Below are 22830 nucleotides of genomic sequence, written 5' to 3' on the forward strand. Positions count from 1 at the left end.
CTGACAATGACCACATCAGAGCTGCCAGGTCTACACTACAAACTTATACTGGTAATACTACATTGTTCATGGGGTATGAAAAATTCACACCCCTGAATGACACAGTTATACTGACCTAACCCAACCAGTGTAGTTAGCACCATGTCAACGGGAAGGCTTCACCTATCAACATAGCTACCACCTCTCGTGTAAGTGGATTAATCATGTCGATGGGAGAAGCTCTTCCATCAGCATAGTAACATCTTCACTGAAGCTGTGCCACTGCAGTGTTTTAAGTGTAGACCTGCCCAGAGGCTGTCATATAAAAGCTGGCATGGTAGAATTGGTCCAATACATATGCAAGAAAAAAAAACCAGTTTCTTTCTCACAAGATTTATTAGGTTGTAATAACCAGGAATTATCTTTTGAAGATCTGGGCATAAATCTTTGCATGTTTGCCCACGTTTTTTCCTTCAGTTATTAATGAAGCAGTCACCAACACTGACCAACCTAATTAAGGTTTCATAATCATTTCCATTATAACCTTGTTTTCATGTACTTTTAACTATCCACAATTTCTCTCTTTGGGGTGGAATTTTTCCAAGTTTCTCCTCTGCTTAAAAATTATTTCTCCTGAAAAGCTGAGGAAAAATTGTGTCAGTCACTTCTGAGTTAAGAGAATGAAAAACTAATTTGTTTCTGTTGTTCACAAGTTGCTCTTATGCTTTTCCACGTGGAGATAAAATAAAATAACTATATTGAGTAATTTTGTATCATCTGCAAATTTTGCCACATTACTGTTCACTCCCCTTTTCCAGATTATTTATGTTGAACAGCACGGGTCTCAGTACGGATCGTTGGGGGACCCCACTATTTACCTATCCCCATTGTGAAAAGTGAGCATTTATTCCTACCCTTTATTTCCAATCTTTTAAGCACTTACTGATTCATGAAGGGTTGTTTCCTCTTATCCCATGACTGCTTACATTGCTTAAGAGCCATTGGTGAGGGACCTTGTCAAAGGCTTTCTGAAAGTCTAAGTATACTATATGGACTGGATCACCCTTGTCCACATGCTTATTGACCCCCTCTAAGAATTCTAATAGGTTGGTGAAGCCTGATTTCCTTTTACAAAAGCTGTGTTGACTCTTCCACAACATACCATGTTTTATTTGTGTCCGATATTTCTGTCCTTTACTGTAGTTTCAGTTAATTGGCTTCGTACTGAAGTTAGGCTTACAGGCCTGTAATTTCCAGGATCACCTCTAGAGCCTTTTTTTAAAAATCAGCATTACATTAGCTACCCTTCAGTCATCTGGTACAGAGTTTGGTTTAAGTGATAGGTTACATAGCACAGGTAGTAGTTCTGCAATTTCATATTTGGGTTCCTTCAGAATTCTTGGGTGAATACTATCTGATCCCAGTGACTTATTACTGTTTAATGTGTCAGTTTGTTCCAAACCTCCTCTATTGGCATCTTAGTTTGGGACAGTTCCTGCCATTTGTCACCTAAAAAGAATGGCTCAGATGTAGAGATTTCTCCCACATCCTCTGCAATGAAAACCGTTGTAAAAAGTTCATTTTGCTTTCTCTGCAATGGCATTGCCTTCCTAGTGTGCTCTCTTAGCACCTCAATCATCCAGTGGCCCCAATAACTGTTTGGCCGGCTTCCTGCTTCTAATGTAAATTTTGTTGTTGATAGTTTTTGTGTCTTCAGCGAGTTACTCTTCAGATTCTTTTTTGGCTCACCTTCTTCTATTTTTACTCTTGATTTCCCAGAGTTAATACCTTTTTCTATTTTCTTAATTGAGATTTGACTTCCAATTTGTAAAATATGCCTTTTTGCCTCTAATTGCCTCTTTTACTCTGCCGTTTAGCCATGGAGGCATTTTTTTGGTCCTCTTACTTTTTTTTTTTAATTTACTGGGAGAGTTTGTCTAGTTTGAGCCTCTATTATGGTGTTTTTTTAATAGTCTCCATACAGAGTGTAGGCATTTCACTCTTGTGACTTTTCCTTTTAATTTCCACTTACTAGCTTCCTCACTTTTGCATAGCTTCCCTTTTTGAAGTTAAATGCTACTATGGATGGGTACATTTTGGCATTTCCCTCCGGCAAGAACGTTAAATGTAATTACATTATGGTTACTGTTACTGAGTGGTTCAGCTATATTCACCTCTTGGACCAGAACCTGTGCTCCATTTTGGACTAAATCAAGAACTGCCTCTCCCCTTATGGGTTGCAGGATGAGCTGCTCCTAAAGGCATTCATTTCTGTCTAGAAATTTTTGAGGTGACATATACCTAGTCTATATAAGGATAGCCAAAATCCCCCATTAATATGAGGATGTCAGAATCCCCCATTATCACTTATTTTCTGCTTTTGTAGCCTCTCTTATCCCCCAGAGCATTTCACAATCACCCTCACCATCCTGGTCAGGTGGTATATTCCTACTACTATACTTTTTTTTTTTTTATACTCATCAGCTCCTTCTCCTCCTTCCCCCAGCACCTCCCGTCTGCCAGCAGCCCCGACGATCAGTGCCTCCTCCCCTCCCAGTGCCTCTCACACATCACGATTAGCTGTTCCATAGTGTGCAGGAAGTGCTGGTGAGAAAAGGGGAGGAGCAGGGGCAGGAAGAGGTGGGGAGGAGCCTTGGAAGAAGGAGTGGAGTGAGTGCAGAGCCGGGGGTAGTACCCCCCAGCACATAAGAAAGTCGGGCCTCTGCTAAGGGATTTCTGCGTCTGAACTGTGTACTGCTGCTTACCTGTCAGCTTACCCTCAGCCCTTAGTTTAAAAAATCCTCTATGACCTTTTAAAATGTCACATGCCAGCAATCTGGTTCCATTTTGGTTTAAGTGGTGCCCATCATTCCTGCATACGCTCCTCCTTACCCAAAAGGTTTCTGAGTTCTTAATAAACCTAAACCCCTCCTCCCTTCACCATCATGTCATCCATGCATTGAGGTCCTGCAGTTTTGCCTGTCTTTCTGGCCCTGTGTGTGGAACTGGGAGCAGTCCAGAGAATGCTATCATGGAGGTAGGTCCTGGACTTTAATCTCTTACCAAGCAGCCTAAATTTGGCCTCTAGGGCCTCTCACTACCTTTTCCTATGTTGCTGGTACCCACATGCATCATGACCACTGGCTCCAAGTCCTCCCCAGCAATGCACATACATCTATCTAGAGGTCTCGTGAGATCCACAACCTTTGTGCCCAGTAGGCAATTAACCATGCGGGTTTCCTAGTCATCACAAAACCAAACTGTCTATATTTCTAATAATCAAATCCTATTAATAATCCAAATTACTACTACCTATAACTATTCATCTTATAACACAGGAAATTAAAAGATCTTGGAGCTCTTAGTGTAGAGGGAGGAGATAGCAATGTCAACTGTCAGAGTCCATTTGATGTTATGGACCCAGTATTAGTCCTAGAACATGAAGCAATAGAGCAGAAGAATGTAACCACTCAGCTCCTGAGCCCACTATCTAGTGTGTTGGAGCATACATTCTCTTCCTTCCATTGTCTTTGTGATGTCACAGAACTATTGTGACTTCTGTGATCCAAAGCAGCAAGGCCAAGGATGTGAGAGCCTGATTCCCACCAGGCGGGCACTTTGTTCAGCCTGTCTATAAAGGAGAAAGAAGAGTTCAGCCTACCTTGCAAGAGTGTTTACTTACCTTGTCCCATGAAATAAAGGGCCATCTCTCTTCAAGAAGGATGTCTGGGGAGCGAGCTTTCCTGAAACTGCCCCCACTAGGAAAGTGTCAGAAAGTTAACTCCTATAACGAGGAGGAGGATATCTACAAAATGTTTATAAAACTATCCAGACTTCACTGCAAACTGCAGGATCCACTGAAGGAGCTGCTCTATCAGTGCGCTAGTGAGGAGGAAGGAGAATGTATGTATATACCAATTGTATATAATCTATAGTTATGGGGCAGGCAGGAGCGTCAAAACTTTGCCTTGCTTCTGAGGGAGAGATGTCAGTTGCCAATAGCACAGTAATAACAGCACCTAAAATATATTAAATGGACTGGAGATTGCAGGTGCCCTCCTCTTTACCGATGAAGCACAGCTTTTGGTAATGACTAGTTCTATCATGTGATACCACTTGGATCAAGGTGGAACACCATATGCTGGGAACTGTCATCTCCACAGGCCACCCTCCATGTTAAAGATGAAGGTGACTATAGCTGCATTTGGCTTGTGAGTTACACGTTGGCTGTGTGCAATGTGCTGCTTAATGTTAGGAATCAGTCAACCAGACATGGTTACAAAAGTCAAAATGGACCAGATTTGTGACTTGGATGACTGGAAAGGGTGGTTCTTCTGCTTCAGCATCCATACATTGTGTACTAGAATATTTTATGTTTTTAAAGATGCAGGATTAATTCATCATTAAGGGTTCACTTGGCAGCCATTTCTGCCTTTGTTTGATAGTAGATCATTATTTGTACATAATGCCATTAAGAAATGTATGAAAGGCTTATATGTGCATCCTCCTTTGAGACATACTTTCCTTCCTTGGAATCTCAATTTGGTTCTAACCTAGGGTGACCAGATGTCCCGATTTTATAGGGAAAGACCTGATTTTTGGGTCTTTTTCTTAGATAGGTTCCTATTACCCCCATCCGCTGTCTCGATTTTTCACATATGGTGTCTGGTCACCCTATTCTAGCCAGGCTGATGAAACCACACTTTGAACCTTTTGCTGAGTGTTCTTTACATTGTTTATCTATTAAAATGGCTTTTATAGTTGTTATAACATCTGCCAGAAGGATGAACGAGCTCAATGCTCTTATGGCTGATCCATCATTCTCTATTTTCCACAAAGATAATGTGGTTCTTGGGCCTGATCCCAGGTTTTTGCCAAAGGTAGTTTCAGATTTTCATGTCAATCTGTTCATTAATTCGCAGTTTTTTCATCCAAGCCACATTCTAATAAGGTTGAATTGACTTTACGTACTTTGGATGTAAGGCTGGTCCTTGCTTCTTATTTAGACAGAACTAAAAGTTTTCATAAATCATCCAGATTGTTTTTGTTGTTCTAAAAAAATCACATGGGATATGCATTTTTTCCCAGACCATTTCTAGATGAATTAAGCCATTTATTGTTGAATGTTATTAGTTGGCAGGGACTCCTATACCCGGGACAATACATCCATATTCCCCTAGAGCTGTGGCAACCGTTTTTGTTCGCATTAAACAAGTCTCCGCTCTGGAGATTTGCAGAGCTGCTACCTGGAGTTCTGTTCACAACTTTCACTACGCATTATGCTTTGGACTTGGCTGCTAATGCAGATGTTGAATTTGTTAGAGCGGTGCTGTAGTCGCTGTTCATTTACAACTTTGTGCCTAGCTCCATATTATTTTCAGCACTGCTTATTAGTCTGTCCCATAAGTGGGAATATGCAGAGCCATTCAAAGAAGAAATGAAGGTTATTCACTTGTAACTGGAGTTCTTTGAGATGGCGCTGCACATTCACACTTCCCACACACCTCCCTGTCTTTGTCAGAGTCATAGTCACTTTTTATTCTCTGCCATTGCAGTGGAAGGAATTGAGGTGATAGCGGGTGCTGCACTCCTTATATAGCCTTGCTCTCAGGACCTTCCGAGATGCTGAGGGGAAAGGCTGGGGGTGCAAAAGGATGCTAACAGACACGGCTTGGAGAAGGTGCTATAATAAGGCACCACAAAGCAGTGCAGTACTTGTAAGTGTGAATATGCTGAGCTATCTCTAAGAACTCCAGGCACCAGTAAGAATCCTTCATTTATTCCAAATGCTTACAATGTTGTAAGCTTCTTTTTGTTAGTTCATTTGCAATTGGCTAGGATCTGAATGTAAGCATGTAATATAACAATTTCCTGATATCCTTGTGACATGAATAGTGAGATGATTTATGTACCAATATGTGATCATATGAACTTGCCTATAACTGGTTACTAGAGGAATTAGCAATCTGGCAAAGTTTAAGCAACCTTCTTACTAAACTCAGGAAGACAAGAAGAACCTCTCAAAAGATTGTTAAGAAGAAAAGACAATACCTTTGTTAATGATTTAAGTTCAAAGAGTCTAAGAATCATTTAAGTTTAAAAGCACTTAAAGCTGAAAGACTTTTTTTAGAAAATAGGAGCATGTGGACCCATTTGAAACAGAAGTTAAACTGTAATTAAGTCTGGATAGAACCATGGGGATAACTCAGTAAATGAATTGAATAAAAAGTTAAAACTCCAACTTGAAAAATGAGAATTTCTTGTCACAAAGACAAAAGCAATGTAACTATAATGTTTAATTACAATCCTGCTACATGTGCATTAGCAGGTTGCATATTAAGTGAGCTGAGGATGCTACTAAAAGCATCCTGTGAAGGTGCTGAGACTATGAAAGGTGACAGAGGCTGATATTTGAATCCAGCCAAGCCCCTGAAAGCGGTGTGTCTTCCACCTTCAGGAGAAAGAGAAGAGACATTCTCATGTTCTTCAGCACTGAGTTCAGCCTGTTTATTTAATATCCTCACACCTTCAAGCCAACAACTTACAAGCAAACAAATAGCAATGACAAGACAGTTGTAACAAACAAAGGAGCCAAAATCTTTTGGTCCTCCTTCTGCAATAGGACATGGATATATTTAACTTTCCCACATATTCCACCTACATGTGGACTTTCATATGATGGTGTGAATGGGAAACTATTTATTCTGAAATATTCTCCAAGACGTCAGGATCAACTCAAAAGATTTTTTTTTTTGCAGTGAATAGGCATTTCTTTTAACTGCCTGACTATTTTGGAAACTTGAGACTCTCTATTTTGAGATTAATAGTGTAATATAGAAATGTCTAGCCACTTAAACCTAATATAAGATGAACAAAGATTTCTAATTTTCTTGCAACTCATAATGTAAAAAATTATGAAGAGACAGAGACACAGTAACATTGTCACCAAAATCTTGGTCAGAAAGAAATCCCAAGTAGGTAGTAGCAATACTTCCTAAAAAGTAGAAAAAGAAAGAGAAGTACCTCGACAGGCTAAAAAGAATGTGAGTGAAACTCACTCCCCTGCCAAAGCTTAGGCACTACTTGAGCCGTAGTTTGAGTGGGATTTAAGTGATGCATTGCTCTTCTGTTTCATGGGGGTGAATTTCACCCCATATGAGTTGGCAAATCAGAAATCTGTAGATCTTCCTCCAAAGCAAGGCTACGGAACAACAAACAACTAGTTATAAGGTTAGGGGACAGAGACTTCTTTACAGCATAGAAACAATTCTCTGAGCATTAAGAGATGACTATATTCCCCTTTAATGATAATGTTCAAATGACTAGTGTAACCACATTTTATCATATCTGATTAGCTTGGAGATTGACTCTAAGAAAAGGAAATCCCAGGTTCATTTTCTCTCAGCAGCTGTAGCCTAAAAAGGTGTGTCTGCATTTTAATGTAATTCTTAATCAATGCCAGTGATTGTTTTAATGCTAATTTGCAAAAGATTAAAAGAGAATGCCTGAAGGGGATAATGTAAGCATGGGCAGATTATATTTTAATAAAATTAATCCTACCTATAAAAGGAGACCTGTGAGAGTGTCCATCTGGACAAATCCAACTGTACTTTTCTAAGCAGCAGCATTAAACTTGACACTCCAATCCACAAAACACTTGTGAGATTGTGTGAAAGGAAAGCACAAATCAAGGACTTTGGAGGATGCAATTAACAAAATATCCCTGACTTGCTAAAAAGAGATTTTAAATCCTGAGAGATTACTGCCAGAAATTTAAAATGAGTTTCAGGAGGCAGGTGAGCTGGGGGGCTGGGAACGGGGAGAATGGACACCCTTCTCAACTACACCTTACAAAGGAAAAAAATCTACTTAAATGGCAGAACACAAGTTACCTCACACCACTGATTGAGTCAGCTGATAAAGAGCCCAGATCTTATTGATTTAGCCCTTTCACTATCAAAGATGAAAATGCTTTGATCTGAACAGGCAGTTCTAGAGGAACGGACAGTTCTAGATGCAGTTAAAACATTATCTAGATAAAACATTATCCTAGAGCTTCAGAATCGATATCAACTAGGGTAATAGTGCTTTGATTTTTAAAGTAGAACAAAAGTCCAAGTACAAGGAATTTTGTCTCTTCCCAAGGAAGGAGAAAGTAAGGTTGTGCACAAGGTACCTTTAAAATACATGAGTTCCATCTGTACAGTTTTCTGAAGTCTTCAGAGTTTCTGATTTGAATGATTATATGAATGTTCTTTGTAGGGAATGGAGAGTTCAACTTGTTCTCCTCTTCCTCAAACATGGAGATCAGGAGAATTGCTTGATTTCCTAGATCAGTAGTTGAGATGGGTCTCAACAGGAACACCAAATTTAAACATCCCATTACCTCTGGGTTAAAATCTGAACCCTATCCAGATTCAGGTTGTGTGGCTTAGGTCCATCTCCGGTCAGTACTAAAGAGCCATGGGATCAGAATAGATCCTAATTAGAATATCAGACACACCTAATAAAGTAATCTAACTAACCAGACATCTACTACACTCCTCATCCCCAACTAAAGGAATAATTTACTGAAGGTGTCACTAAGATATACAGAAGGCAGAATTGTGGCCTAACAGTTTTAAAAAAAAATCTACATAAAACAAATACTCCATACTCAGCTCCCACAAAGGCAACATTTATGTCAGTCCAATAATATCCAATAGCAGGATGAGTTGGCTGCTTTCACTTCTATCTAGAGACAAGCAGAGATGCTCCTATAACTTTTTCCAGGTCAAGTGATCTTAACACCAAATTTGCTAATTTCTAATTTTAGTCTCTTCCTGGCTGCAGAATACAAATTGCCTCTTCTCCTAAAATACTGTAACAATTTATCAATGCAACATGGGCTGATCTCTGAGTATATCTCCAAAGGATCCTATTCCTATTCTAAACAAGGAACAAGAAGTTCACTGACTAAAGATGTTCTAAATATCATTTGTTTTTTACATTGCTGTTCAATGTATGTTTCATTTTCTTACCCTGGAACGTGTAAGAACATGACAACACATCCCTTTCCAAATAATGTAGTCTACCACGCACCCCCATCTGAGATAGGGTCAGAATATACCTATGATTAGATTGCCAACTCTTACTTAATAAAATGCGCTGTCCACCATTACAGAGTTTGCGTACCCCTAAGGATATATGTTTGAAAACCACTACCTTAACATATTTATCAACTTTACATTTACCCTAAGAGAAAATAATGTATATGATACTATAGTAAAATGATTGTGATTTACGATCTTTGAACGTTCAGTAGAAAAACGTCTTGGGGGTGGTGAAGACCCCAAAAATATTCAGCTCCTGAAAGAAATTAAATATTAATGGTGCTAACCATAAAGTTAGTTCAAAATATCGTAGACATGCAGGTAATCATGGTTGAGGCTATTAATACAGAGCACACCTTGTACAAAAAATAATATATATTTATGGCATGACTTTCAAACATGCTGAGCACTCACAGCAATTTTTGACTTTCATGGGAGTTATGGATGCAAAATATCTCCAAAAACCAGGTCCTTACTGTGTAGAGCACTGTTCATCCAAAGGAATCCAGAATCACAAATTGTGGACCTGATTCTGCAAGCTGCTCAGTGCTGACTAATACTTATATCTGCATGGAACCATACTGAAGTAAGTGAGGATCTTAACAAGTAGCGAGATCGCAACCTGTTTAGATCAGCTTGTGGGATCAGGTCTATATAGAATGATCACTTCACCCACTACTAAAATGCAGCCCACTCTAGAGCAAAATGCAGCAGCTGTTTAGCATAGTATTGCAAAGCTCTTCTGTATTCTATTCCCTCCATCACAGATGATATAAAACAAATTTCCCTTTATTAAAGTATATGCTTACTAAAAAAAACCCTTTAAAACTTTAACTATTATCCTCTGGACATGATTAAATAGTGTGGTTAGAACAGAAATATTGTATTACTGCATATAGATAAGTGAATGATTCTCAAATAATTTTCCCCTTCTGCTGTATTGCCAGCCTCAAGATTCAACAATCATGAGTCGGCACCCACAAAAAAAATCATATAATTCTTAAAAATAATACATTTTGGGGTCTTTGTATATGCATTCTGATTTAGGGGTCACATTTTCCAACTTCTCTCCACAACCATGAGGGCTAGGAACATACTACTTTAAAAAAAATGTGATAGCTGTGATTCACATGTAGTGGCATGACTTCAGGAACTAAGGCTTTAAAAAAAATAAAACATCCAGATATCGCAGGACTCACAATAAAATCGCAGGAGCTGGTAACAGTGCTGGTCCGTTGCGTGATCTGAGGACTGGTTGACTTTAATGGTATCTTTGCCTGAGCAAAGACCAATCAGGAATTAATTATAGTATTTCACCCATAGTCATAATTTTGTTACCTCAGTCATGGAACTCCAGCAAACTCAAACTTCCACTGTTCCTGTAAATCCCCTGCCTGGTGAACTCTAATTCTTCTAAATGCACCAGATAAATGTTTCTCTCTTCATTCTCACTCCTCGTGCTGTGGACTATTGATATTCATTTTCATATTTCGTTTTATTTCTGCTCCACTTCTTTGGTCTTTCATCTCTTCAGCTGTCCCTTAGTCTCTGCATTAGGGAACAAGCACCTAACCGTGTGAATTTAGTGATAAGATGGATGACGTGCTTAGAAAGCAATTAGTGAGAAAACCTTACATGAATTCATGAAAGACTGTAACTTGAATGTAGTCAGACATATTAAGGAAAGCTCTTACTCTAGCAAGTCAAATTGAGTTAGTTATTAATAATGCAAAGATGGTTGCTGAGGGAAATACTTGCTCATAATGGCGATATTTATTAGGACAGGTTCAAAAAGCAGAATTCAAACAGGATAAGTGAAGTTTAATGCTTCTGCTTAAAATATCATTGTTACAAGTCAAAAAATCCCAAACTTACGTTCAGATTTAATTTCATTTGCTTGCAGCCACACCACTTAGATCTGTGATCTCTTTAGTTCTTACAAGCTAAACAGGGTCAAGCCAGGTCAATACTAAAACCTAGATGCTACTGAAAGTGATGTTGCTCGCTCAGTCTCAATCTTCCGCTGTTGTCAGTATTGACCCAATACATTAGTCTGGTGTTGAGGGTCTCAGCAACTAGAGGTGCCGTCTTCAGCATAAAATAGAAGAAAAAGTTTCCAACTACTTCTGGTTATTAAAACTTCCAAGATGGCACTTTTCATGACAGGCATCAGTTCTGGATAGATTTAAGAGTCTCTGCCAACACAGCGACTCCATATAAAGAAGCAGATTCTGTGCTGCAATAGATTTTAAATATGTTTGAGGGCCAAGATTTTCAAAAATGACTAGTGATTTTTGGTGCCCAATTTGAGATACTTTAAGAGGTCCTGCTTTCCAAGGAGCTGGTGCACAGTGCTTTCTGAAAATTGGGCCCTCTTTAAGGTGTCACAAGTTAGTCCCCCAAACATTGAGGCAGCTTAAATCACTGTTGGTGACAAAAAATTTTGGCTAAGAGAACTGAAGGTTCAGTCTATATTTTTAATTTCTCTCTTGCTTGAGTTCAGGTTTCCACAGCTTCAGCTTTGAAAATCTTTTAACCGGTAAGGGGCTACACCGTGAGCTTTATTTTTCACCAGAGCCAGACCACGTACCACTCTGGAAAAGAAACATTTCCAACAGGCTTGCTGAGAAATACACGCAATTCAGATTTACTTTAAAGGACACCCCGATGTCAGCAGTAATTGTAAGGTAAAACTCATCAGTCTTATCCTTTCAGATATTGTAGACAGAGATATCACTTTAACAGTGTTATTATATGTGGGGATATAGCTAGGAACATTATTTTAGGAGGTGTTATGGGCCAAATTTTGCTCTCACTTGATGTAAAACAGAAATAAGTCAGTGGAGTTACTCCAGTTTTATACTAGCTAAATTTGGCCCCATTGTGGCAGTTTTATCTTCCTTTTGCACCATACATAGTGTCAGATGGTAATTAAGACCTCTGGCTGTACAGGCAAAGGGATTAGAGAGAGAGTTCTATAAAAATTAAAATACTAAGATGCATTCAAAGGTTCTGCTTCTCTACATATTTCTGGCAATGAGGTGCCCAGGACTAGGTGCTGCGAGGTGTGGTGAGAGCATAAGAACTTAAATAGAATAGAACTTGCCAACATTTTAGAGGGACTGTTACCTCCCTGCTTTGATGCCTCATCATATGTAACCCAAAATTCCATTAGCTCATTTTTCTGGTTTCACATTGCACACTCTTCACTAATTTGCTGTGCACTCTCACACAACACTTTTTGCAGTCTGTGCATGTTAGATGCTTCTCCTCCTATTTATTGTCTCTTTCTCCCCCATCCCACGTCCACTGATGGTTTATCCTCATATGCTTCGAAGATGAATCTCATGGTGCTGTTATTTCTTACCAAATGTATCTTTGTCCTTTTGTAATGTTTCTGACCTATCTGGTGTTCACAGCATCTCCAAAATTATCTGTGAATGACATTAACATGCTACAAACTTCCTCTTCCAGATTATTAATGAATATCCTCTTTTTTTCAGTGCATCTGTGAGAACCAGCTGATATCACTACCCATTGCCAGCTAATGTTTATTATATCCTATACTATATTTTATTTTTGAACTCCAAGCTTTGCAACTCTGACCAGAAAGCTTTTACTATAGTATTTTGAGAGGCATGTTACCTTTCAAAGTTGGAAAATCATTTGGAAAAAACAGCCAATCACATGCTATTCTGATATCAAGATCCTCTTTCTAGGAAGCTTTTATTTGTTCTGAAGTCTACTCTTGGACACCCATATCCAGTGCGTGAACCAGGAACTTTTGCACTTCTGCAAGTTATGGAAGAGAGGAGAAAGCCATGTCTTCCTGAGCACACTCATTTCCTTGAGCAACTAATTCCTTGCTCTCTTGAGTAAAGGCAGTGTTTGCAATTAGCCTTCCAACAAGGACTGCTGGACAAGGCATTAGAATTACTAAAGGGCATGACCGTGAAATCATAACACTGTAGTTTTTCCAACCACCTGGCAAGTTGCCCCTCAGGATCCTAAATCTAAAGCATCATTGCAGAGATGTGAGGTCTGCCCTGACCACAGATTTCCTTCAGTACAAATGGTGAAAATGTTCTATAAATTTAACCGCTGCCAAGAGTTTATTTCAGGTGGGGAAATAATTTCTTTCTGGAGAAAGATAAGCCACTACCCTCTCAAGTCCTTTGTTTTCTTGTGTCAATACTGACCCCAATCAGTAGTCACTGCTATCAGCATGCAATATGAAAAGGGTTTTGAAATATGGATAGGCCAAGACAGGAGCTGTGACAAAAACCCTTCTCAGCCCTGAAAAGTACATTCTGCTGACCATTAAAATGTTTTCCCTTTCTCATCCATTCTATGTAGTGATTTTGCAATATTAGCAAATCCGCACGTGAACTTTCTATATTAGAAGGGCCTTACAAAACTGCAGATGTGTGATTGTCTGGGGAGTTGGCCAGTTCTGCATAATCTCAATTTTCTTTTGTTTCTATGGAAATCTCCCACACCCCAAACTACCTGTACACCCAAGGTAAATTACCTCTTTTTGGAACAACTTGCATTCAATTTTTGGTTCAATTTCTGATTGGCAGCTTTAATCTTATCACATATCACTTGTAAACATCAGTTCCTGTTCAAAGATTTTAGCAGCAGGATATCATCTGGTGTGACAGACCCAGGCCAGTGGGGTACAGGAGTCTGGTAGAGGGCAAATATACTGGTCACTGGATGAGTAGTTTTCTGTTCCCTGAGTGACCAGAGCAGGGGCTGCACTAGAGTAATCAGGAACCTGCTAGAACCAGTTAAGGCAGACAGGCTGATTAGAACACCTGCAGCCATCAAGGCAGGCTAATCAGGGCACCTGGGTTTAAAAAGGAGCTCACTCCGGGGGGGGGGGGGGCAGAAGAGGAAGTGTGTGTGAGGGTGTGCTGCTGGAGGACTAAGGAGTACAAGCATTATCAGACACCAGGAGGAAGGTCCTGTGGTGAGGATAAAGAAGGTGTTTGGAGGCGGCCATGGGGAAGTAGCCCAGGGAGTTGCAGTGTTACAGGAAGCACTCTAGACAGCTGCAATCCACAGGACCCTGGGCTGGAACCTGGAGTAGAGGGTGGGCCCGAGTTCCCCCCAAACCTCCCAACTCCTGATCAGACACAGGAGAAGTTGACCCAGACTGTGGGGAAGATCACTGAGGTCAGCAAATCTGCCAATAAGCACAGGACCCACCAAGGTAGAGGAGGAACTTTGTCACACTGGGTATAGCAAACTGACGGAGAATGGCATGCCATATAATACTCTGTCCATTCACTTCTCAAAAGTGTGATGCATTGCATAAGCTAAAAGTCATCAATTGTCACAGGGAAAGCAGTTTTTCCTGTTTTTTGGATCCACTTCCACTTGCCAATACCACTTTTAAGACTTAGTGTGGAAAACTATATAGAACCCACTAGAGCATCCAGGGTATCACCTATTCATGGTAATGGATAAGAGTCCTTTAAAGTGACTTAATTTAATTTTCTGTTATCCACACAAAATCAGGTGTTATCAGCTTTGTCTTAACCAGAACTATGGGTATGGTCCAAGGACTGGTTGAAGGCTCAGTTATGCTTTCCTGATATAGGCCATTGAGAAAATGTAACCCCCCCTTTTCTCTTTGCTGTTGGGAAATGATGAAATGGCTGCTTGACAGGTCATTTCCCCTCAGTATCAATCTTATGCTGGCCCAGAACAGCACTACTTTTCTCTTTGTTGGACTAGGACTCCCGATTCCTAACAGGAAGTCCCATAGACTGTTCTTCTGCCCCTCATTTAAATGTTCCAGCAGAATGCTGGAACAAGACCAACAAAAACTGCAACCTTTCCCCTTTGTAGCTTTTCTTCTATACCAACATTTCCAGATCCGCTGCTTCACATTTTGCAACTTTAGTGCCTGTTTTTGAGAAACATTCAGCAAACAAACAGGAATGTATTCCTGCTTCAGATTCACTAGAGCTTTAGCCGCTAAGATTTCCCTGAGAATCTGGGTCTCAGCAGGTCACAACCACTCCTCATCTTTCTCTTGCTGGAAAGTTACCACAGCATATAGCTGTTATTATTGTTTCTGATCCTGGAAGCAGGACAACTTGTTCACTGTAAACCAATTGCCTGCATATCCTTTGCCTCACCTGAGCCACATCTGTAAAGGGAATTTCCAGACTGATTTTGTAACCCTAACCCTAACCTTGTAAGATCCCGTTCTTGGCATTTATTACACTGTTATTAAGGTATAATGAAGTCCAAACTTCCTGGTCCATAGCAGTCAGCTTGCTGGTCACCTCATCAAGCCATCTTGCCATTCCAGATGAGCTCTGCAAATGGACTTCCCAATCTATTGAGACTCTTTTTAGTTCCTGCTCCAAAAGAAATTTCATTTCCACCTGCAAGTCATTTCTCAGCTTGGTGGAACAGAACATAGAGTCTGTCATGCTACAGTGTACAATACTGTCACATCTCTGATGGGAGGTTCCAGGAAATCCAGCAGTGCTGAATGGGATGGGGTTTTACAGGCAACAAAACTGTTCAGACTTCAGGGTTGGCCAGATCACAAAAAGCAAGTGCCCACAGAGGTTACTCCTAACTCTCAGGTGAGGGATGAGCAAGACAGGATTTTGTTCAAAGGAAACCAAGTAGTAATCCTAACAGTTTTAAGAGCTGACATCTGCGGATGGATACACACTTCACACCTGGGGTATAGACATGCCTGAGATACATCAGGATATGTGTATCTATATTAGCCAAGTATGAATTGAGAGCATACATGGAACAGTGTGAGGTGTGCAGAGTGTAGTGATCAATAGACGGACATGCCACAGCCTCATTAAATCCCAGCCCAACCCTAGAAAAAGGTCGGAACAGATCGGTTTCCTTTTAATGACAGGAACGACATGGTCATAGGAGATTTTAACTCCAATTTCTGAGAGGTGGATATCTAGAGGACTCCAGCAAGAATGATTTAGAAATTGAAGGTACATTTTGCAAGATATAGCATATCTGACACACTGTTCTCAGACAATGGGCTACTGGAGCAGAATTCAAATGATTCAGCACCAAATGAGAATCTGAGCACAAGACAGCTTCCCCTTGAGTACCCACAAAGCAACAAGAAGGCAGAGTTGGCATTAAAAACAGCCAAGATACTGATGGCAGAGGCAAAAGAGATAGAAAGGGATCCATACCTGGCAATGTTGGACTACTGAACTAGTTAGTCCAACAGTCCCAGGAACTAGTTAGTAGCCCAATAACAGAGGCTTATGGGTTGGAGAACCAAGAACCTGCTTCCCATGAAGGACAGTTTGCTGCAGCCCAGCAGAGTCACAACAGGCAGTACACAACAGCACTTATGAGAATGCCAAGCTAAGCAGGCAGCACTCCACTACAAAAGAGCCAAAGACTTGAGGCCACTATGCACAGGTCAGCAGCTCTGGGTCTAACCATCAAATAGTCACACAAAGCAAAGGCCACAGGCAACAGTCCAAGCTGCAGTGAGATACAGGTCATAGGAGGTAGCTACAGACTCAGAACAATAGTGGAGATTAAACTGAAGACAACTGCTAAATAGCGGCAGACAGCAGGAGACAAGGCCAGGACTAGTGGGATGTACAAAGCGCCTCAGACATCAGCTGACCTGAGGAAGATTGGTCAGAAGAAACAACATATATGAGAAATACACAGCACTATAGGATGTCAGTCAACTGAATGAAGGCATCAATAGGGCGGAAGCAAGTTCCCTGCAAAAGTCATAACACAGACAGAAGTGGGAGATAGAGTCGAAAACCAGCACACTTGAAGGACCGAGGCTTAAGTACTAGTAACCCCTGGCCCCAGCAAACCAGTAAATGCTGGCTTGCACAAAAGACACAACAAAAAAAATCGTTAAGAAGGGAAGATCTAGCAACTAGGGCTGTTGATTAATCACAGTTAACTCACGCAATTAACTAAAAAAAATCCTGATTAAAAAAACTAATCATGATTAATCACCATTTTAATTGCACTGTTAAACAATACCAATTGAAATTTATTAAATATTTGGATTTTGTTTACATTTTCATATATATTGTATCCTGTGTTGTAATTGAAATCAGTGTATATTTTTATTATAAATATTTGCACTGTAAAAATGAAACAGTATTTTTCTATTCATCTCAGACAAGTACTGTAGTGCAATTCTTTGTCGTGAAAGTGCAACTTACAATTGTAGATTTTTTTGGTTACATAACTGCACTCAAAAACAAAACAATGTGGACTCTGAAGTTTTACAGGTCCACTCAGTCCTACTTCTTGTTCAGCCAATTACTAAGACAAACAAGTTTGTTTACATTTACAGGCGATACTGCTGCCCTCTTCTTATTTAGAATGTCACCAGAAAGTGAGAACAGGGCATTTGATAGCACTTTTGTAGCTGGCATTGCAAGGTATTTATGTGCCAGATATGCTAAACATTCATATGTCCCTGCATGTTTCGGCCACCATTCCAGACATTCTTCCATGCTGATAACGCTCCTTAAAAAAATGTTAATTAAATTTGCAACTGAACTCCTTGGGGGAGAATTATGTCCCCTGCTCTGTTTTACTGGCATTCTGCCATATATTTCATGTTCTAGCAATCTCATATGATGACCCAGCACATGTTCATTTTAAGAACACTTTCACTGCTGATTTGACAAAACGCAAAGAAGGTATCAATGTGAGATTTCTAAAGATAGCTACAGCACTTGACCCAAGGTTTAAGAATGTGAAATACCGTCCAAAATCTGAGAGGGATGAGATGTGGAACATGCTTTCAGAAGTCTTGAAAGAGCAACACTCCGATGCGGAAACTACAGAACCCAAACCACCAAAAAAGAAAATCAACCTGCTGCTGGTGGCATCTGATTCAGATAATGAAAATGAACATGCATCACTCTGCACTGCTTTGGATTGTTATCGAGCAGAACCCGTTATCAGCATGGACACGTCCTCTGGAATGGTGGTTGAAGCATGAAGGGACGTATGATCTTTAGTGCATCTGACACATAAATATCTTGCATCACCAGCTACAACAGTGCCGTGTGAACGCCTGTTCTCACTTTCAGGTGATATTGTAAACAAGAAGTGGGTAGCATTATCTCCTGCAAGTGTAAACAAACTTCTTTGTCTGAGAGATTGGCTAAACAAAAAGCAGGACTGAGTTGACTTGCAGGCTCTAAAATTTTACATTGTTTTATTTTTGAATGAGGTTTTTTTGGTACGTAATTCTACATTTGTAAGTTCAACTTTCAAGATAAAGAGATCGCACTACAGTACTTACATTAAGTGACTTGAAAAATAGTATTTCTTTTGTTTTTTATAGTGCAAATATTTGTAACAAAATAAAGTGAGCACTGTACACTTTGTATTCTGTGTTGTAATTGAAATCAATATGTTTGAAAATGTAGAAAACATCCAAAATATTTAAATAAATGGTATTGTATTATTAACAGTGCAATTAATCGTGATTAATTTTTTAAATTGCTTGACAGCCCTAATAGCAACCTTCATGGAACTTGGAGGGAAGAGCACAGATTGCAGAAGGAAAATGTGGTGGAGGCACCGTGAACACACTTCTTATGCACGTGGGCTAGAACGCTAGCTGCAGTATCTCTGAATAGTTTTCTGAATAAAGAGTGTCAGTTTAGTTTTAGAAACATGATGTCCCTTCATGTTATTACTCAGTTTTTGGTACATGAAAATTTCTACATCCTTTCCTGCAGACTTCCTGATTCCTCTCATTTGAGGTGTAGATGCCATGGTGGTCTCAACAGACATGCTGTGCTGGAAGCTGCTGCAACCAGCTTCCTCATAATTAGAAACGGTGTTTTCCAGCAACCTTGCTGCAAAATCCCAAGCTCAGAATCCAGTAAGCTGAAAGGCTCCCAATTCATGTGATTGATGCACTCTTTGCCTAGCTATCAGATAACAATCAGCACACGGTGCTAAAGGTACAGGAATATTGTAAACATGATTGGCTTGTCATTTTTATAGCAATAAACATCAGGCTGAGAAGAACAATTATCTACCCTCTAAAAAGCTGCATCAATAGTTCAGTTACAGTTTCCTGCTGCCTTTGGCTCTGATGACTTAATAAAAACATAACCCCTTGCATTAGTTTTGACTTTACACTAGTCAGTCTGTGCCCAGTTTCCCCAACATGATTGCTGGCATATATGTACAAAGTTTTCCCCAGCTGTGTCATTCTGTTTCATTCTAGTATAGAGGCAACAGTGAAATTTGCAAAAAGTGGGGGTGGGGGAAACCCTAAGCATATCAGAAAATTGACCTCTTCATATTACAGAAAGCTGGGGTGGTCACATGCAGGTATCTGCAATTACATCCCTGTGCTCCAAAGCAGTTCAAGTGTTTGACCTCCCAGTCTTCACAAGATCCTTTTAAATCGTATGATCCTTGAACAAGTCAATGGAATTGTGATGAGCCAAGACTCCACAGCCAGCAGATTTTCTCGGGCATATAATGCTACAGATGGTTCCGTTATTCCTGTTGGAGAATCTGAAGACCCGCCAAGTGACTGGTTTTATAATAGCAGAGTGCTCCAGGGGATAGAATATGCAATTAGCTGTCAGTTACACTTATTTACAAAAAGGTTAGCAGCTCTAACCCACTCTTGCTCTACCAATCAATTTTGCTTTCCCTACAGAAACTATTGCTAGGATGGTGATGAATTTGGCTCTACCTTGCTCAGCTGGGGAAGGAGAAGACAAAAAGAGAAAGGGCACTCTTTTGCTTCAGTTCTGTTAAACTGAGTCTTTTATATCACAATAACTTATTAACATAATACCCATTAGTCATCATGACTTTATACATGTGGTCAAGATTTTGACATAATAGGAAAATGTGCAGTTGCTTTTCAAAGAGACTAAGTACATCAAGTTTCTTATTGTTAAGTACTGTTAATTATAGTTATGCATGAAGGCAACTTCCTTGTCTGTTGAATTCCCTTGTCTGCAATGGTTTTTGTTTTTGGTTTTTTTTTTAAGTGAAATTTATGATAAATTAGCAGGACCTCTCTAGTTCACTCCCTTCTCCCTGTTCCTTTCCACATATTTCAGTACCACTAACATGGACCAAATTTATCCCATTGTAACTCCATTGCCTTCAGTGAAGATACATCAGGGATGAATTTGGCGCAGTATATTTATAGTATTACGGTTATGATAAACTAACAAGAGGCTAGAAATTAAGTGAAGGCCAGTTTGCCTTAGAGCAGGTAGATCAGTCTACATTTTGTTGGCACATCACAATCATATAATTTAAGGCTGGTTGGTGTTTTCTAGAACAGACACAACAAGAATTTTTTTCACTCTACCTATGTTGCTGAAACCTTTGATTATTAAAACAATTTATTTTTCACCTTTAGTGCCATTTACTTTTTGCACTTTGTTCATCTTATGTGCTAAAACTACACAGCAGTTTCTTTGACTCTCATGAGACAGCTCAATGCTGTTGAATATGGTTTCAACTCCCTCAGGAAACTGATTTGTTCAAAATACACTGGGTAAAATCCTGTTCCCACTCAAGTCAATGGCAAATCTCCAGTTAACTTAGAAGAAGTTAGTGGACAAAATCCTGGCCACATTTTTTAATCCATGACAACATATTCTGTTGTAGTTAGGATTTGAATGTGTCCTTTTAAGATACAAGTCTTGAATAGAAGGAATTAAGACATCCTCAAAAAGCCATCAGACATTTTTATAATTATAAATCTTTCCTGAATACAGTCAAGTTGAATGAGCAGGTTTGGGCCTGCAGTTAAGAAAGTTATTCTCACATAGCATTACTAGCAGCTACTGATAGGTAAATAGCTAGGGAGCTTGTCCTAGCCTGGACAGTCAGAATGAGGCATATGTGGGCTCAACAGTGGCCGTACTGGTCACAAATAGGCATGGAAACATTGCCTGTAGTCATATGCTGAGATCTGCCAGAGCAGCAGCTTGCAGTGCAGGATGTGCTGCCCTGATAATATGCAGATATGCAACCACTTTTTCTAGTCTTTTGAAAATACCAGATTTGAGTCTTTACAGCATTTTAAAAAAATCTCCTGCAGTTTCAAGCTTTTTAGTGCTCCAGCCTTAGGCAAGAGGTTATTTCTAACATTGGAAATAAATATAAAATGAGAAGATCTCTATAATGCCTGCCAGGTGAACACCTTTTAAACAATAGTATTCACTTGGAAGGCCAAGAAATAAGGTACATCAACAAAACCTCAGGGAATTATTTAAAGTAATAGGGCCTTTACCCTTCATGTCACTTTACCAAAGCAATAATGAGCTGCAATTAATATTTACTTTTTACTTATACAATATTTCCTTTTCTATATTAGATGGACAAAAAGAAACATATTAGCATCATTTGACTATCACTCAGTTATTGAAGAACTATCAAGATTTGGTGCTATTGAATCCGTGACTCCTTCTGGAAGACAAACAGCTGTAGTTATATTCAAAGACATCATTTCAGCATGTAAAGCAATGAAAGCTTTCCCAGCCAACAACCCAGGCAGAAGGATCCAGTGTGTTTGGCATCACAAATTCATGTCTGAATACAGAATGTCAGGCCACAGAAAGATAGAACTTACAAGTTAACAACATTTTTATTAAATTGTTTCTATACAATAATTAATACAGTAATAATCAACATCAATAAAAAGGCACAACGAGGATTTACCCCCCAAAAAGAGTATTCACTTATTAAAATCCTTTCAGTGAGGACAAACAGATGAGCTTCAGGAGTCTGATCACCACCAACAATAAAAATTAGAGTTTTGATTTCTTCCCAAAGAAGCTCATAACAGCATCCATGCATTCGTCAGATAACCACCTTTCCCTGAGGCGTTCACACTCTTGACAGTTAACTGCATGCAGCTTCTCCTTTTCCACACCTCGTATTAACTGCTTTGACAGAGCCAAGGACTGGGAGAAGAAAAAACAAACAAAAAGCTCACAATTTGTGAGGCATACATAGTACGTTATTCTACACATTCCCTCAGTTCAGCATTCTGAAAAGTAGCATGTGAGAAGCACTCAATATGCAATATCTAAACTGAACTGGATTCCAGTTAGATTTTAAATTTAATTTGGCATTATACACAGGGGCCTCTGCTTTAATTGCTGCTAAAGCTACTTAGCAGGATGCGGTTTCAGGAGGAACCATACATCCATCAAGTCAATGCCCAGAATGTGTGTGGCCAGACAAGTGTGAATTGGGAATTTGTTAAGACTACCTGCAGCTTCCAAATATAAATTGAGTTTTTATAAACTGCTGGTATGAGAGTGTCTATTATGAGACCAGCTCATTATGTTTTTCTACACATTCCAAGCAGTCAGAAAAGAGATGGACTATGGATGTAGGTTATTTTCTTTTCAGGAGAGAAATGTGTTTGCAGAGATTCAGGATTTTTTTTCTGTAGGTTGTTTGTTGGTTTGTGTAGTAATCCACTTTTGAAGGTGCTGAAGGTACCACTCCTAGGTAATTCAGTAAAATGAATATCCCGCATGACAGCAGTTGTAGCAAACTTGTAACTATTAAATAAATAAATAAACTGTTGAAACCAGTATCTCTGTCAGCCCTACAGGAGTTAGCATCCAAGGCAAATGCACATAATTTTCAAGTGGATTAACAGCTAATTTCTTAAAGGTACTCGAATGAAAAGTGATGAGCCATAAATGCAAGTGCATCTTGCCAACTTCAACCAGGATAGCCT

At 39.6% G+C, this 22830-nt stretch overlaps 2 protein-coding genes across 8 annotated transcripts in view; one reads left to right on the top strand and one right to left on the bottom strand.

Annotated features, from left to right (window-relative positions):
* The first annotated feature begins 3010 nt into the window (after window positions 1-3010).
* On the top strand, window positions 3011-21730 carry C2H6orf201 (chromosome 2 C6orf201 homolog). Its single transcript, XM_030549434.1, has 4 exons — window positions 3011-3016; window positions 3681-3882; window positions 11575-11758; window positions 21451-21730. Exons 1-4 carry the CDS (start codon window positions 3011-3013, stop codon window positions 21710-21712), a joined length of 654 nt encoding a protein of 217 aa, XP_030405294.1. The 3' UTR covers window positions 21713-21730.
* Window positions 21702-22830, bottom strand: part of ECI2 (enoyl-CoA delta isomerase 2) — an 80423-nt gene continuing 79294 nt past the window's right edge. For all 7 annotated transcript variants that reach the window (XM_030552329.1, XM_030552330.1, XM_030552325.1 and 4 more), the window contains exon 10: window positions 21702-22039. In XM_030552329.1, the coding sequence (XP_030408189.1) occupies window positions 21884-22039 (156 nt within the window). In that variant the 3' untranslated portion in view covers window positions 21702-21883. The remainder of the gene's footprint in view (window positions 22040-22830) is intronic.

This window comes from Gopherus evgoodei, chromosome 2, assembly GCF_007399415.2.
Source record: "Gopherus evgoodei ecotype Sinaloan lineage chromosome 2, rGopEvg1_v1.p, whole genome shotgun sequence".
Classification (NCBI taxonomy): Eukaryota; Metazoa; Chordata; order Testudines; family Testudinidae; genus Gopherus; species Gopherus evgoodei.

Bases quoted from the DNA above. Each gene is read 5' to 3' on its own strand.
- C2H6orf201 (XM_030549434.1), top strand. The intron at 3,883-11,574 runs GTATGTATATAC...GCTTGAGTTCAG, and splicing joins TAGTGAGGAGGAAGGAGAAT to GTTTCCACAGCTTCAGCTTT. The intron at 11,759-21,450 runs GTAAAACTCATC...TTTCTATATTAG, and splicing joins ATGTCAGCAGTAATTGTAAG to ATGGACAAAAAGAAACATAT.